We start from the raw sequence: 12,435 nt of genomic DNA, 5'->3' as shown, positions 1-12,435 counted from the left end.
CTGAGCTGGTGCGGTATCGTTGGTCGGTTCGGAAATCCGCTGGTTGTTGAAGTGCTGCCTATCGTGCCCCGGGATGCCCCCCCTATCTATCCCTTCCTCCCTTCCCCCGGCTACCGCCCATTATTGCTTTGTAAGACGCAGAACGATGGGTGGGTAAGGCAGGGTCCTGGTGAAGTCTTACCTCTTTATCTCTCTAGTGTCTCTCTCGGTTTTGATCAAGACATGTGTGCAGGAAGCATTTTCCGCCGACTGAAAATTTAAGCGCGGTGGACTCTTTGGTCGTCAACCGTACCACCTCGGCGCCCTTTCCCCCCCCCCCCCCGCCCCCCTCTCCTCCCCCACCTTTCTAGGGCATTTAATCAAGCAGAGATTGCAATAATTAATCCAGACGGGGCAGCCAAATGTAAGGCAGGCCAGAATCATTAAGACCGACCAAAGGGCACCATCACAACCTCCCGCCACCGTAAGACGAAAGGGACATGTCTGCATGCCAAACGCATTACCATATCGTTCAGGCCACCCTCATCCCCCCCCCTTTCCGGCCCATCAAGCATCTTCCTGGAAAGATTACCGGTCACTAACTATACTTACTTACTAACCCCAACCCTTCAAGCCGAGGCACTCACAGACAACCCCCAAAAATTGTCTGCGACAAGTCACTAACTAGTATGTACGAGTATCTCCTGAAAACTAGGATTGAGGCTGGGACAAAAAGAACAACATAGCGAGACAGCCTGGGCCTGGATGTAGTCCACATGGTCTCTAAAAAAAGAAAACTTAGCCAGATAATTTGAAAACATGACAAACATATAAGATCAGAACTAGCCTGGTTTCTGGAAGGTTACTGAGTTAGCTGCGATCTTGAGGTATGAAGGGGGAAAGTGAGAGTTCGATCGAGTTCCAGTTCCAGTTCCAGTTCTGGATTGACGGGTTTGGGTTGCCCTTAGTTTCAGCTTCGTTTTGCCCTGGATGGGCTGGTGCTAACCTAGTCTGGCGAACCGGCAAAGAAGAACTGAAGAAAAGAGGAGGAATTAGAGGCAAACTGGGTGAGTGAAGGGTGTTATGTGAGCGTGACTGCCTGTGTGTGGATGGTGAACCCATGCTGTCATCGATTCCATTTTCAGTTAACCACCCCAGTTCCAGAAACCCATCCAGCAACGATAATGAAACGGGCTTGAAGACGTTCACGGATGACACGGGTCATTCACCCATCATTTTGGTACGAGATGTTTGGCATGAACCACTCAAAAAGCAAAAAACTAGCCAATCTGAAAACACAAAAAGAGGGGAGAAAGAGCAGACAGCAGAGGGTACAGTAAAAAAAGGAAAATGGTTAAGACCAGAATGGCTCTGGTGAGGAATGGCATCGCAAACACGCAACGGGGGTAAGCAAGCCATCCATTGCTCCCCTCTAACTACTGTATGGCCGAGTATACAAACTACGATGTGGCATCTTGAACCAGGATCTCCTCGTCTCCTCGCTAGGTAACTTTGGGGGCTAGCGCAGCGATGGTTTCCTCATGGAAGAGGAACCCCATCCCTCTTTGCACCCCATCAAGCTATGAACTTACGTCGCGCAGCCGGACAGATATAGTTACAATCCCATCCCCCTTCACCCCCCAGGCTCCTCCATCTCCATACACACGAGCCGATACGGAGTACGCCCGGAGTACATCCAGGCAGGAGCTCCAGAAAACAGACACTTCGACTCAAAAGCACTGACTGACTGACTGAATCTGGTCTGGTCGCTTCCAAAGACGCCACTACCCAGGAGGTGAGCGAAATTCCTCTTGTTCAGCCCCCCTCGTCCCCCTCCCCGAGGTTATTACGGGTAACATAGCAAACTAGCCATCCTTTTCGAGATCCCTTGGCATCTGTCAGGACCCCAACCCTAAAGATGAGTCGGGTAGGGCCCGAAAAGAGGAACAGGAAAGACGAGCAATGAATAATGGATGATGAAGAAGAAAGGAGACCACGATCGTAGATGATGATCTTCAAATCTGAATGAGGATCAAAGTAAGAATGGCATTGATTGATATCCCAACCATAATATGGACTATACCTCGTTGTTCAGTCTGGATTTTATAGTTTGGGATCACTAAAATACCCCAGTGGTTCCTCTTTTTTCTCTCTTTGGCGCTTCACCAACCTCGTTCGTTCTCGTTCCTGGTCTGGTCCCTATTTCTTTATCGCTCGCTCTTCTTCCCCATCCCACCCCCTTCTTCGCTGCTGCTGCTGCTGCTACTGCTGCTGCATAGTTGTGGGATACCGAGGCAAAAAACGAATGACCTGACCGATCCGTTCGTTCGTAGTGTATCCACTTCCTTCACCTCAATCCATCCCACACGATCGTCGGCTTCTTCGCTGGGCTATAGAACAGCCCCCCCCCCCTGTCCTTAACTTCTTAACAAATCGTCCATGGTTGGTGGGCTTGACTTGGCTTTGGATGGAACAGCTGACGGGCGAGGGGCTGCGCGCGGATGATGCGCGTGTGTAGTCTTCTTAATCAAATATAAATTTACTGAGATTTGTAGTGTGTGTGTGTTGTGAGTTGACATTTACTTTTCTTTTATGTTTTACTTCTTGTCAAATGACATGGTTTATAGTATTGGAGAGGGATGGGAGGGGGGAGGGGGGGGGGGTTTACCGTACAGGTGGTTTCTGCAGGACCTCGGAGAATCGACGTGCATGACTCTGGGAATGGAAGTGGAAATGGGATAGTAAGGCAGTAACTAAGAAGTGGAGGAGGGGATCGAATTGAAAATAAGGAAAAATATAAAATAAAAACGCGATTCAAAAGAGTCAAGACACTGAAGGGTAAAAAAGGAAAAAGGGAGAGAGAAAGGGCAAAAGAAAAGAAAAGGAAAGGAAAAGAGGGAAGGAGGTGGATATCGAAGGGGAGAAAAAAAATTAAATTGAAATAAAAGAAAATCAAAAGTCAAGTCCCCCCAAGAGAAGAAAAAGAAAAAAAGGAAAAAAAAAAAAAAAAAAACACAAATCGAAAATCAGCATTGTCTGAACCCCGACAACCTTGAGAAAAGAGATCTGGTGTCCACCCAGCCCAGATCCAATTGTTGAGCTGCCTCACTCCTTCACCTTGCATAACCTTGGTTCAGCTGTCTCCATCGTCATCGTGTGCGGCAATGTCAAGGTACTTTTAGACTCAGGCCCTGGTAACTATATTATTATTCTATCTCGCCCATATCTTTCTCACATCGACTATCTTTCCACCAGAGCAGTCGCATTCATACCAACATCCCTATCCTACCTACTAATCCTCACGATCCTCCCTTCCCCTTCAATTCTTTATCTATCCTTCTTAATCCACTCCCCCTCTCTTCCCCTCCACATTTCCATCCTTTTCATACCAATCTACCAATCCGCCCCCCCACCACTACCACCACCCACCACTCAATACAATACAATCCACCCAGGCTAGATTCAGCCCTCTCCCTCCTTCACTTCTCTCACTCAGCATAAGAGAGACTTGACGCGCAAGATCCTCGTCATTCGAATCCGATTGATCACCCCCGCCAGGATAGTCTGAAGAGCCGCAGGTCGGCTGTATTTACCCTGTCTGTGTCTGCGCTAGTGGAGAGTCACATCGTGTTTCAACGTCGCCACACCACTGTTTTCGAGTACTTTGCAGTCTATGTCCCAGTACCGTGATCTGGGCGAGGGTTCATCTGGAAAAATGGCTATTTCATACGCAAGTGGAATGACAGCCGATCACACTCCAGCCCTCCCTTCCTTTCGATAGGTGAGTTTCGGGTCGCTCCCCATGGTCGAAACCACCAGTATCATAGAGACTGATTAGCCTCATTTCGGTTGTAGCTTCTCCCTCCTCATCTTCACGATGAGATCGAATCGACTTCCTATTTCTCCTCCCGCCAGCATCCCCACACCCGCGAGAGACCCCTTTCAGCCAGCTTTGATCTGACGCCGACTTCCCGCTCTCTGTCCGATCGCCTGCCATATGCCACCCCTTCGAAGATACCATTGGCCGATGACTTTCGGCCTAGCGAATCCCTGCCACGAGACAGCAGCCCCCTTCATAGCCGCCTAGCCGGGAATCCCCCTCAGCCCGCTTCAGCCTCGACTCGATTTGTGTCCCGGGGTCCGAGTCCCATTTTGCCGTCGATCCGCGATCTTCAGTCCCTTCCTGAACGGGGGATGTCCCCTTCAGCGGCTGCATTCTCGGAATCCAGGGGGCTATCGCGACCCGAGTATGCGGCACCCGACTTTCGCGCTGGACCTATGAGCGGCCACGGATTTCCCGCGACCAGTCTTTCAGGGCCTTTGGGTGATCGGAGGAGCGCAGATTCGTTTATGGGAGGCCCTGGTGGTCCGCAACCGCTGCCCAACCAAGTCGCATACCCGTACCCCACGATGGCCTACCAGAGCGACTCCGAGCAAGTCACCCCGCAATCGCTATCGCACGCGCAGCAATCCAACTTTGGCATTCTTGGCGATCCGAACGATTCCAAGAAAACGCGCAGACGGGGCAATCTGCCGAAGCCGGTCACGGACATCCTACGCGCCTGGTTTCACGAGCACCTTGACCACCCATACCCCAGCGAGGAGGACAAGCAGATGTTTATGACTCGCACTGGTCTCACGATCAGTCAGGTAAGCCGATCTCATCCGCTTTCTTGTCTGTTAAACACGTTTGGCTCATTCTTTCCATAGATTAGCAACTGGTTCATTAACGCGAGGCGGCGACAACTCCCCGCTCTCCGAAACCAGATGCGGAACGGTGGCAATGACATCGATTCTCAACGGCAGTCTCCTTTTAGCGACGTAGAGCACACGTCTCCCGAGTCAATGCCATCTCCCCACATGGGCACGAAGCCCTGAACGTTGCGACCCAATCGATCCCGACAAAAGTCTATCGTTCGACCACTGGTCACATTTGCCACGAATCACATCCACTACGTCATGAGTTATGGAGTCCCTGGGACATTGACAACCGAATAGACATGAGATTTTTGCCGACAGTTGTTCTCTTCCGCTTTTTTACTTTCTGGATGGATTGTCACACAATCTACGAACCGAGCCGAGTGAGGTTGACAAGACCACTCTTGATACCCTTTATCGTTTTTCTAATCGACTTTAAATTACTTTGCATGGTTTCGATACACGGGGGGGTTACGCGCTTGGGAGCACATCCGGATCGACGTTCACGAAGCATTGGCGTCACCTCGCTTCCTTAATCTTATTCATCGATTACAATCTCGCATTTGCGGCGTTTTGTTGGTTTGCGCTTATCATGTTCAGGTCGGCTTTCTGAGTTATTTTTGAACCTCCAACATATATTAGACGACCTTTTTCCTCTCCGATACACCATACGGGTTTCTGGACTGTGATGGGTCTTTACCTTCGATGAGCATCTAAATGATCTTGTACAGTACATGGGCGACGCGATCATGTCAAGCTAGACTGGTTTTCTTTTATCTGTGCTTTTCTTTTGTTGTCATCTTTCCTACGGTTGCTTTTCCTATGTCACGATTCCTCTCTACAAGATTCCCGTTCTAGACCAAAAATCTCAAGAAGCATTAATGATAAACCACTTATAAGAGTATTCCCGAAGAATCTTATGAAGTGGTGTGAGCAAGCGATCGAAAACAAATTGACCTCCTTGCATCTAGTGAGAGCTGATCTCATCCTTGATTCGTCGGACGAGCCTTACCGTTTTGTTTCTCTCCACCAAAGATTGAGATGTGTGAGGGTTGGTCGAGTATGTTTTCGGCTTTCTTTTCCCTCTCTCCGTGTGGCTTGTCCCTCTGAACCACGGTTTCTGTTCTTGTCCCAAATCTCACACCCGACGGCGACACACGGCGTGTTGCATCCATCTCTTCGAGCCCAACATTCCAATCTTCTCCCCCCCTCCCCCTCAATCGACCGGAAACTATTCCGAACGGGGCTTGTGTGCCACAAGTGGCTTGCTGCTGCTGCGATGCATGGGAAAAGGGGCCCGATTATTGGCGGTTACACGGCCCTCCCTTTGCCCGTACCACGGGTGCAGGAGAGCGACAGAGTCGGAACGAGGATGACAAATTCCTGCGCGTGGAGCTTTTTTTTTCTTTTTCTACAAACCCTGAGAACCCACGGATGACATGCCATCACGTCAGGAGCCACCAGGAAAGAAATTTCAGATGCGGAGTATGATCAAGATCGACCCATTCTTTGTCCTTTGGAATCACTTTCTATTAGGAAAAGGAACAAGAATACCTACTTAACTACCAGAGAGAGGGAGATGTCTGGTGCCAGCACCAGCCAGGGGGGATGGCGGCGGCGGCGGCGGCGGCCGGGACCACCATCCATGCTGTCACACGTCATGATAACTAACCAACCACTAAGTAGTAACGCCCCCAATAGGTGCGTGCGGTCCCAGGGTGCCTCATTACCAAAAACAGAATTCTTCCTGGTTTTTTTTTTTCTTTTATGCTTTTGTTTGCGTCTAATCGAGTGAGCAAATCGACTCGGGATCAAATCGCAGCCTTAAATTTGGTTCCAGCCAGTCGGGACGGATAAGATCGGCCGATCGCACCGCGATGGATGACTCAATTGGGAACACTTGCCAGTACACCTCAGCAACTTAAGTACTGCCCTTATAGTCAAGTCTAGCCATGCAAAGCGGCTTACTATCTCTAGGTAGTCTAATTTGCTTTGTGTATGTATGTACAGTACACTTACGAGATATGATGGAGACTACTTTACATAGTTCCGTTGGGGATTTAGGGACTGGCTCGCTAGTTTCTTTCTTTGCTTTCTTGCTCCAGGGATGGACCTATTTGCGTGGACAGCTCAGATAGACAGACGGTAGTTCAAGTAAATAATCAAGTGAAGTGATATGTTCGATGTATGTACGTACGTAAGTCAGTAAGTTGAGTACGTGCTGGTTTTACCTGGTTTGGTGGTTAAACACCAGTGTGTACTGTATGTACTTACTGTATGTACTACTACTACCTACCTACCTAGGTACCTATGCTCTAATTCGAATCATGGTCCGATACCCAAGTACTTACCGTTTTAGGGTTCCTACATAAGTGCACTGCAGTGCTCAGGGCTACTCCGTATGAGATAGCCTGTTGGTTAGGTACAGATGGGAGAGAGGGAAGAGAGGGGGTTGGTTGGCAGGAAGGGGAGGGACCGAGCGGAACCTTGAACCTTACTAACTTACCTAACCTTACCCTCCCCTTCCCTCTATCCTCTTTCCTGTTGGCTGTTTGTCTGCTCCTGATTTTTCCGGTAGGGCGTGAAGGGAGGTTGTTTACCTGCGTTTGGTGGTCCGTTTGGGCCCTTTTTATTTTCTTCTCTCGTTGCTTCGCTTCTTTGGGTTGGGTGTCACCTGAGGAGTGTAGGTAGGTAGTCAGGCAATAGGTTGAGCGCGTGAAAGGTAGAGAGAGGTGTAAGCTCGTCTTGTCTATCTGTCTGTGTATTGACTTTGCTTTTGCTTCAACTGCCATTTAGTCCCTGTCATGTATTACTTTGACCATCTCAGGTGTCTTCCGTCGGAGGTTTGGATAGACAGATTGGGAACGTATAGTGCCTCATTAGGGTTGACTAGGTACTGGGTTTACTTTTGATTCTTAGACTTCTATCTTCACGTTCTTTTCCATTTTGTTGTTTGCTGTCCCGTGCTTTTTCTTGAAAAGCATATTTGGGAACAGTTCGGATTTTCGATCGCAACGGTCGCTAAAGAAGCCAAAGCGGGATGCAGGAATATACACCATTCAAAGTGCCTCTTCCTTCCCGGACCGGGCGGAATGAAGCTCCGGGTGGCATGTATGGAAGGGACACTAGAGGTGATACGGAAAGAGTCTGTCCTGTTCAAAGTCATCGTTGTTATGGCGGAACAGAACGCCGACAGGAAAGAGTGAAAGAGAGGGGACCGACCGACCGAGTTGCTGCATAAAGCACGGGGGAGTGAAATAACAGCAGGTGAGGGACTGCCTGCCTGTCTGTCTGATTGACTGACTGACTGGCATGCTCAAGGTGAAAACCGGGATTTGAACCGATCTATCACATGGCGGTGAATCTGACCGATGTGCATAGCATCCCAGGCTGCTCAAATGTCACCTTCAATGCGAGGGGGGAGGTTGTGGGTGGGTGATCGGACCTCAAGGGCAAAGGGAAACGTAAATGTGGAGAGAGACTGTAGGTGAGTACAGTAAGTATGTGTTATCGATCGGAGAAGAGGGTGTGTGGTGACAGGAATGTACTGTATTTACTGCTTTGACATGCCAGCTCAACGGCGCTGATGCAGTCAAATCCCGTCCCGGAGAGGGGGTGATGAAGAAAATACGAAGTGGTATTGCATGGCAGTAGCCTCAACATGTGTCTATGGAATTGTTTCCTGTCGTATCATCCTTCCTCCCATGATCTGAAAAGGGAGGTCACTTACAGACCAGATGCATGTATGTCTGTCGGTCGGTCGGTCGGTCTGGTTCGTACAGTACATACGGCCGACAAACAGACAGACAACCGAATCCGTCAGGGCACTATAACTCCTACTCCCTCCCCGGTGCGACCAGGGAAAACCTGGAAACCAACCCATCTGCACTCCACTTTGATGCAGTAGATCTCCCTTCCTCGGGGTGGAGACGTGTTGTTTGTACCGTACATGTACTTGTAGCAAAGGGATCGGCGTCGCTCGGCTGTTCGTGACGGATCTTGACAGAGCAAAATCACCGAGCATGTCCGCCAGGCGTCATCCCTGGCTATCACTTTCACATACTCTCTCGCTAGAAGCTGCAAGGTAGAGGGAGTCGGTAAAGATCTCCTTCCAATCCCTATGACCTATCATGCATGCTCTTCAGTCAGTTGGATCGTTCTAAAAACGCCACCACAACTCTTCACAGGAACCGAGTTGCAGCTAATACTTAGCAGAATGAGAAGCTGCATTGCCTCGCCACAATTCTAGCCACATGCCAGTCGTTCTCTTGCCCCTCATCATCCTTAGATCCTTTGATCCTCAAAGAGGGTATTGGCGGGGCTCCTTTCCGAGTCATTCCCTCAATTGCAGGGAGACTATGCGCGGAAGATTTGTACATGTGGTCGTTTGCTGCAAGCGATCCTTGTTTTGATTACGGCTTGAAGTCATCCTTCCTTTTCCCTTTCCAGGCCGATCGCACAGCCTGACATCCTGTCAGAGCATATGCATATCCAGTTGCCTAAATGCTTAAATTGAAGCACAAGATCTTATTCGTCATGGCTCGCCCCAACAATCTCCCCAATTACCCCTTCCGTCGCGATTGACTGTACTGTAGGTGGAAGCGGGGGGGAGGGGATGGGAGCAACAGAGGGACCGAGCGCTTGCATGACATGAGGTTCATCTCCACTCTTGCATCTGCCTCTGGAAATGGAATCCATTCCCTCCAACCAGGGAAATCCAAACAGCTTACTGACAGGAGAGCACCAAAAAAAGCTTATGCATGTCAAATGAGTGATCATCCTTATCTGCCCAACCCCCCCCCCCGACTCTAACGTGTGTCCTTGAATCCTTGGTTCCGGACTCTTATTGCCTTCTAGCCACTGGTTCATCAATTGACTGACGCCTTGACAACAGAAGAGATTAACCTTTGTATGTGTTTCTCATTCAATGGACGGTTGTGCAGACACGCTCATATGTGTATGTGTGCATGTATATACTATGTATGTATGTGTGCCGCAAAGCACGGAGCTCTCTTACAATGCTACCCAGCGAACCTGTGATACACCTTTCTGATGGGATTAGCTTACGTCGCATCATGTAGTAATGCCGTCTTTTCTTCTTCTTTTCTTTGCTTCGTGCATGTCAGTTCAGGGTCAGTGTCGAACCTTGTCCAACGTTCGAATAAAAAGAAAGGTAAAGGAAACTATGTAGCACAACATAATAGGTTCGAGTGTGACAACATGATGCCAGGTTTCTCTGTCGCACTCGCCGGACTGGAGTGAATTACAATTGGTGTACTCGTTACCTCATTGCCCCCCTTCTTCTTAGCCCTACGGGACAAAAGCAACGAAAGCGGTACGACCTGCAATTGTGGAGGGGATTTTTCCCGATCCTAGGAATGCGAATCGATGGGGCGGGCCTTGCTGAGCGAGATCCCGGAATATGTATGTACTGTACTATGTACAGTACAATAAATATCCGCCTGCCTAAACACCTGTGGGGCACTGCTTGCCTCTCTTTCTCCCTCTCTCCCTCTCTCTCTCTTGGCCATTTCTGATATGCAGGGAGAGGAAGGAGGGGGCAAATGCATGGGACTTTTTGGCTGCTGTTTTAGTACTTTGGGGATGGCGGGGTGGGGGATCGTGATACAAAGCACGTTGGCTTTCTTTTTAGGTTTCTGAGATGAACCCTTTTCTGGGACTAAGGGTCTGTTGTTTTGCTTAGTTGGGTATATGCTTCGCCGGCGGGATTTTGAGTTTCGGTTTAAGTTTGATTATGTTGAAGGGGAATGGAAAGGGATGGTGTGTTTGGAGGTGGGAGGAGATGCACTTGGAGATGCTCTGCACATTCTGGGGGTTGTTGTTGTCGAGCTTGGTGTGGCGTTGATGTTGCTATTATTGTTGTTGTGTTTGTGATTTTATGTCGAGGGGAGTGCTTAGCAGAGAACACTGTACACTTGTAGCGATGCTAGATGGCTTGAGCTATAGAATTGTATGGCTGTGTCTGTCAGACCGCGTGTTCACGATCATTTTTGATCTATGTGTGGACGGAGGGCGATTGCTTGGGTGTACATATCTTGTGTCTGCTCAGCTATTCGTGTAGTTTGCCATGGATGATTGTATATCAGACCTGCCCAGAAGGAGAAGCTCGTACTATACGTAAAGCTTCCCATGGAAACTACCAAACTACTAAAACGTGGTGTAGCCTTCGCTACACCACTACAATAGCTGCACAAGTGTGCGTCTTTCGAGGTTCCGATACACTGCGCAGATTACTCAAGGTGTGTTCTATGGTCCCTCACGAGAACGATCTTAACTAGTTTTGAATAGCAATTGCTACATCCATATTCAATGTTCAAAGTTAAGCCCATATCTCGTCGAGCTAGACTTAGGGGCGAGAGCGGGCTCTCACTAACCGTACGCCTTCCCGATGGCCTAGTGAGAGACGCCGCGATGACGGATTCAGAATAGCTGTTTGAAATGCCAGTTCACAGCGAGTTTCTCGGCCTGTTTTGTGTTTCCTTGAGTGAAAGGGCGCGTGACGACTCAAAGGAATCTCAAGCAGTTCCAGCAGGAAGTCTGAACAACCGCCATGAATGTCTGTTTTCTGAATTATTTGCGTCACTCTCAGAATGATGCTGCGAGAGGGATCGAAGATGTTCGTTGAAACGCGGTCTACTGGAATGAATGCAGCGGTTGATTATGAATGCCAGGGTGCTTGTGCATCCTGGTGCTAAGAAGTTGAACTGCACGGATGCTTTGGGAAAGAAGGAAGGCAGTCCAAGTGTGGTCCATGGTCACTGAGGATGCTTGGACTAATCATCGGCCAACAGGCCTACGTTTGAACCGACGGATGAGATGGAAGCATTAGTCTGTTGATGTATGGTTGATTGCAGAGCCTGGCAAAGCATAGCAAAGGACAGGGTCAAGTGCGTCTTGGACAAAGATGCTCAGCTGAGCATAGGGCCTGTAATGACTACACCTGTACTAAGTCCCTATCTCATGCAATCACCGCAGCAATTCCGTCCTTCCTCTCTTCGGTAATTGACTACTCCGAAGTCGGAGGCCGGGGGCCTAAAGGACCCTGGATTAACAGAACGGCTCTGAAGGTGCTGGCTGGGAGAAGTCTAGATCCGTGTTATCGGGGGTGGAGGGGTCTTAATGCAGGCTTCTTCATCTGATGATAGGATGGATAGACTCCGCCTACTGTTTGAATCACTACATGAGAATACTCTCGCCTCTTGTAGGTGATGCGAGTCGCTGAACTAGCGCTTCAATCCATCGCCCCTCAGCTATAGCCATAAGCTGTCTACATGCAACTCCTGACAGGCGTCGCGAGCGTGAGCATCCTATCCTCGAATACCTTGGGTCAGATGCTAGCAAAATGATTCTTTGTCGAAATGGTATGAAACGCTCGATTACAACATGATGTGGCAGTCATCAGCTTTGCTGCCTGCTGATGGCCGATAAGCGCTGAGAGTATGATTACACACTAGCCGGAGGTCGTGGCTACATCAACAGGCTCGTGACGAAGCGCGGTGAGTCGGCACATGTCGGCATCCTTGTTGCTTTGAATCTTATTATCACTAGGGCCGGTGGCTAGCTAGGATTGCGCTGACTATTCTGAATGATCCAGGCAATATCGCATTAACACCAGACAAAGGCGGAACGGTATAGCCAGAAAGAAGTTTTCAGAGAGTGCGAAAAGCTTCCGTCGACAGAACAGTGACACTTTGTGTTGTGTCTTTGAGCTATCATCTCCGGTAAAGGCCTCGAGCT

The 12,435-nt window shown here is 49.3% G+C and overlaps 3 protein-coding genes across 3 annotated transcripts; all 3 read left to right on the top strand.

The window, feature by feature from the left end:
• Positions 1–3,781: 3,781 nt before the first annotated feature.
• BO97DRAFT_411353 (homeobox domain-containing protein) lies at positions 3,782–4,857 on the top strand (the record flags this gene model as incomplete). Its single annotated transcript, XM_025696174.1, has 3 exons — positions 3,782–3,784; positions 3,835–4,629; positions 4,690–4,857. 3 exons carry the CDS (start codon positions 3,782–3,784, stop codon positions 4,855–4,857), a joined length of 966 nt encoding a protein of 321 aa, XP_025555260.1.
• Positions 4,858–6,221: 1,364 nt separating this feature from the next.
• Positions 6,222–6,604, top strand: BO97DRAFT_183252 (uncharacterized protein). The gene has a single exon (XM_025690399.1). It carries the CDS (start codon positions 6,257–6,259, stop codon positions 6,470–6,472), a length of 216 nt encoding a protein of 71 aa, XP_025555259.1. The 5' UTR covers positions 6,222–6,256; the 3' UTR covers positions 6,473–6,604.
• A 2,890-nt stretch (positions 6,605–9,494) lies between these two features.
• BO97DRAFT_183176 (uncharacterized protein) lies at positions 9,495–9,994 on the top strand. Its single transcript, XM_025690398.1, has 2 exons — positions 9,495–9,657; positions 9,759–9,994. Exons 1-2 carry the CDS (start codon positions 9,605–9,607, stop codon positions 9,937–9,939), a joined length of 234 nt encoding a protein of 77 aa, XP_025555258.1. The 5' UTR covers positions 9,495–9,604; the 3' UTR covers positions 9,940–9,994.
• Positions 9,995–12,435: the final 2,441 nt, after the last annotated feature.

The sequence above is a fragment of the Aspergillus homomorphus genome (assembly GCF_003184865.1).
Source record: "Aspergillus homomorphus CBS 101889 unplaced genomic scaffold BO97scaffold_4, whole genome shotgun sequence".
NCBI classification, from domain to species: Eukaryota; Fungi; Ascomycota; class Eurotiomycetes; order Eurotiales; family Aspergillaceae; genus Aspergillus; species Aspergillus homomorphus.
The sequence above is the reverse complement of the archived record's forward strand: the minus strand, read 5'-3'. Positions and strand labels throughout refer to the sequence as shown.

What these genes read in the sequence shown, in the direction of transcription:
- BO97DRAFT_183252 (XM_025690399.1), top strand. Translation starts at nt 6,257, where the DNA reads ATGTCTGGTGCCAGCACCAGCCAGGGGGGATGGCGGCGGCGGCGGCGG.
- BO97DRAFT_183176 (XM_025690398.1), top strand. Translation starts at nt 9,605, where the DNA reads ATGGACGGTTGTGCAGACACGCTCATATGTGTATGTGTGCATGTATAT. An exon ending in TGTGTGCATGTATATACTAT is followed by an intron (nt 9,658 to 9,758) that starts GTATGTATGTGT and finishes CGCATCATGTAG; the next exon opens with TAATGCCGTCTTTTCTTCTT.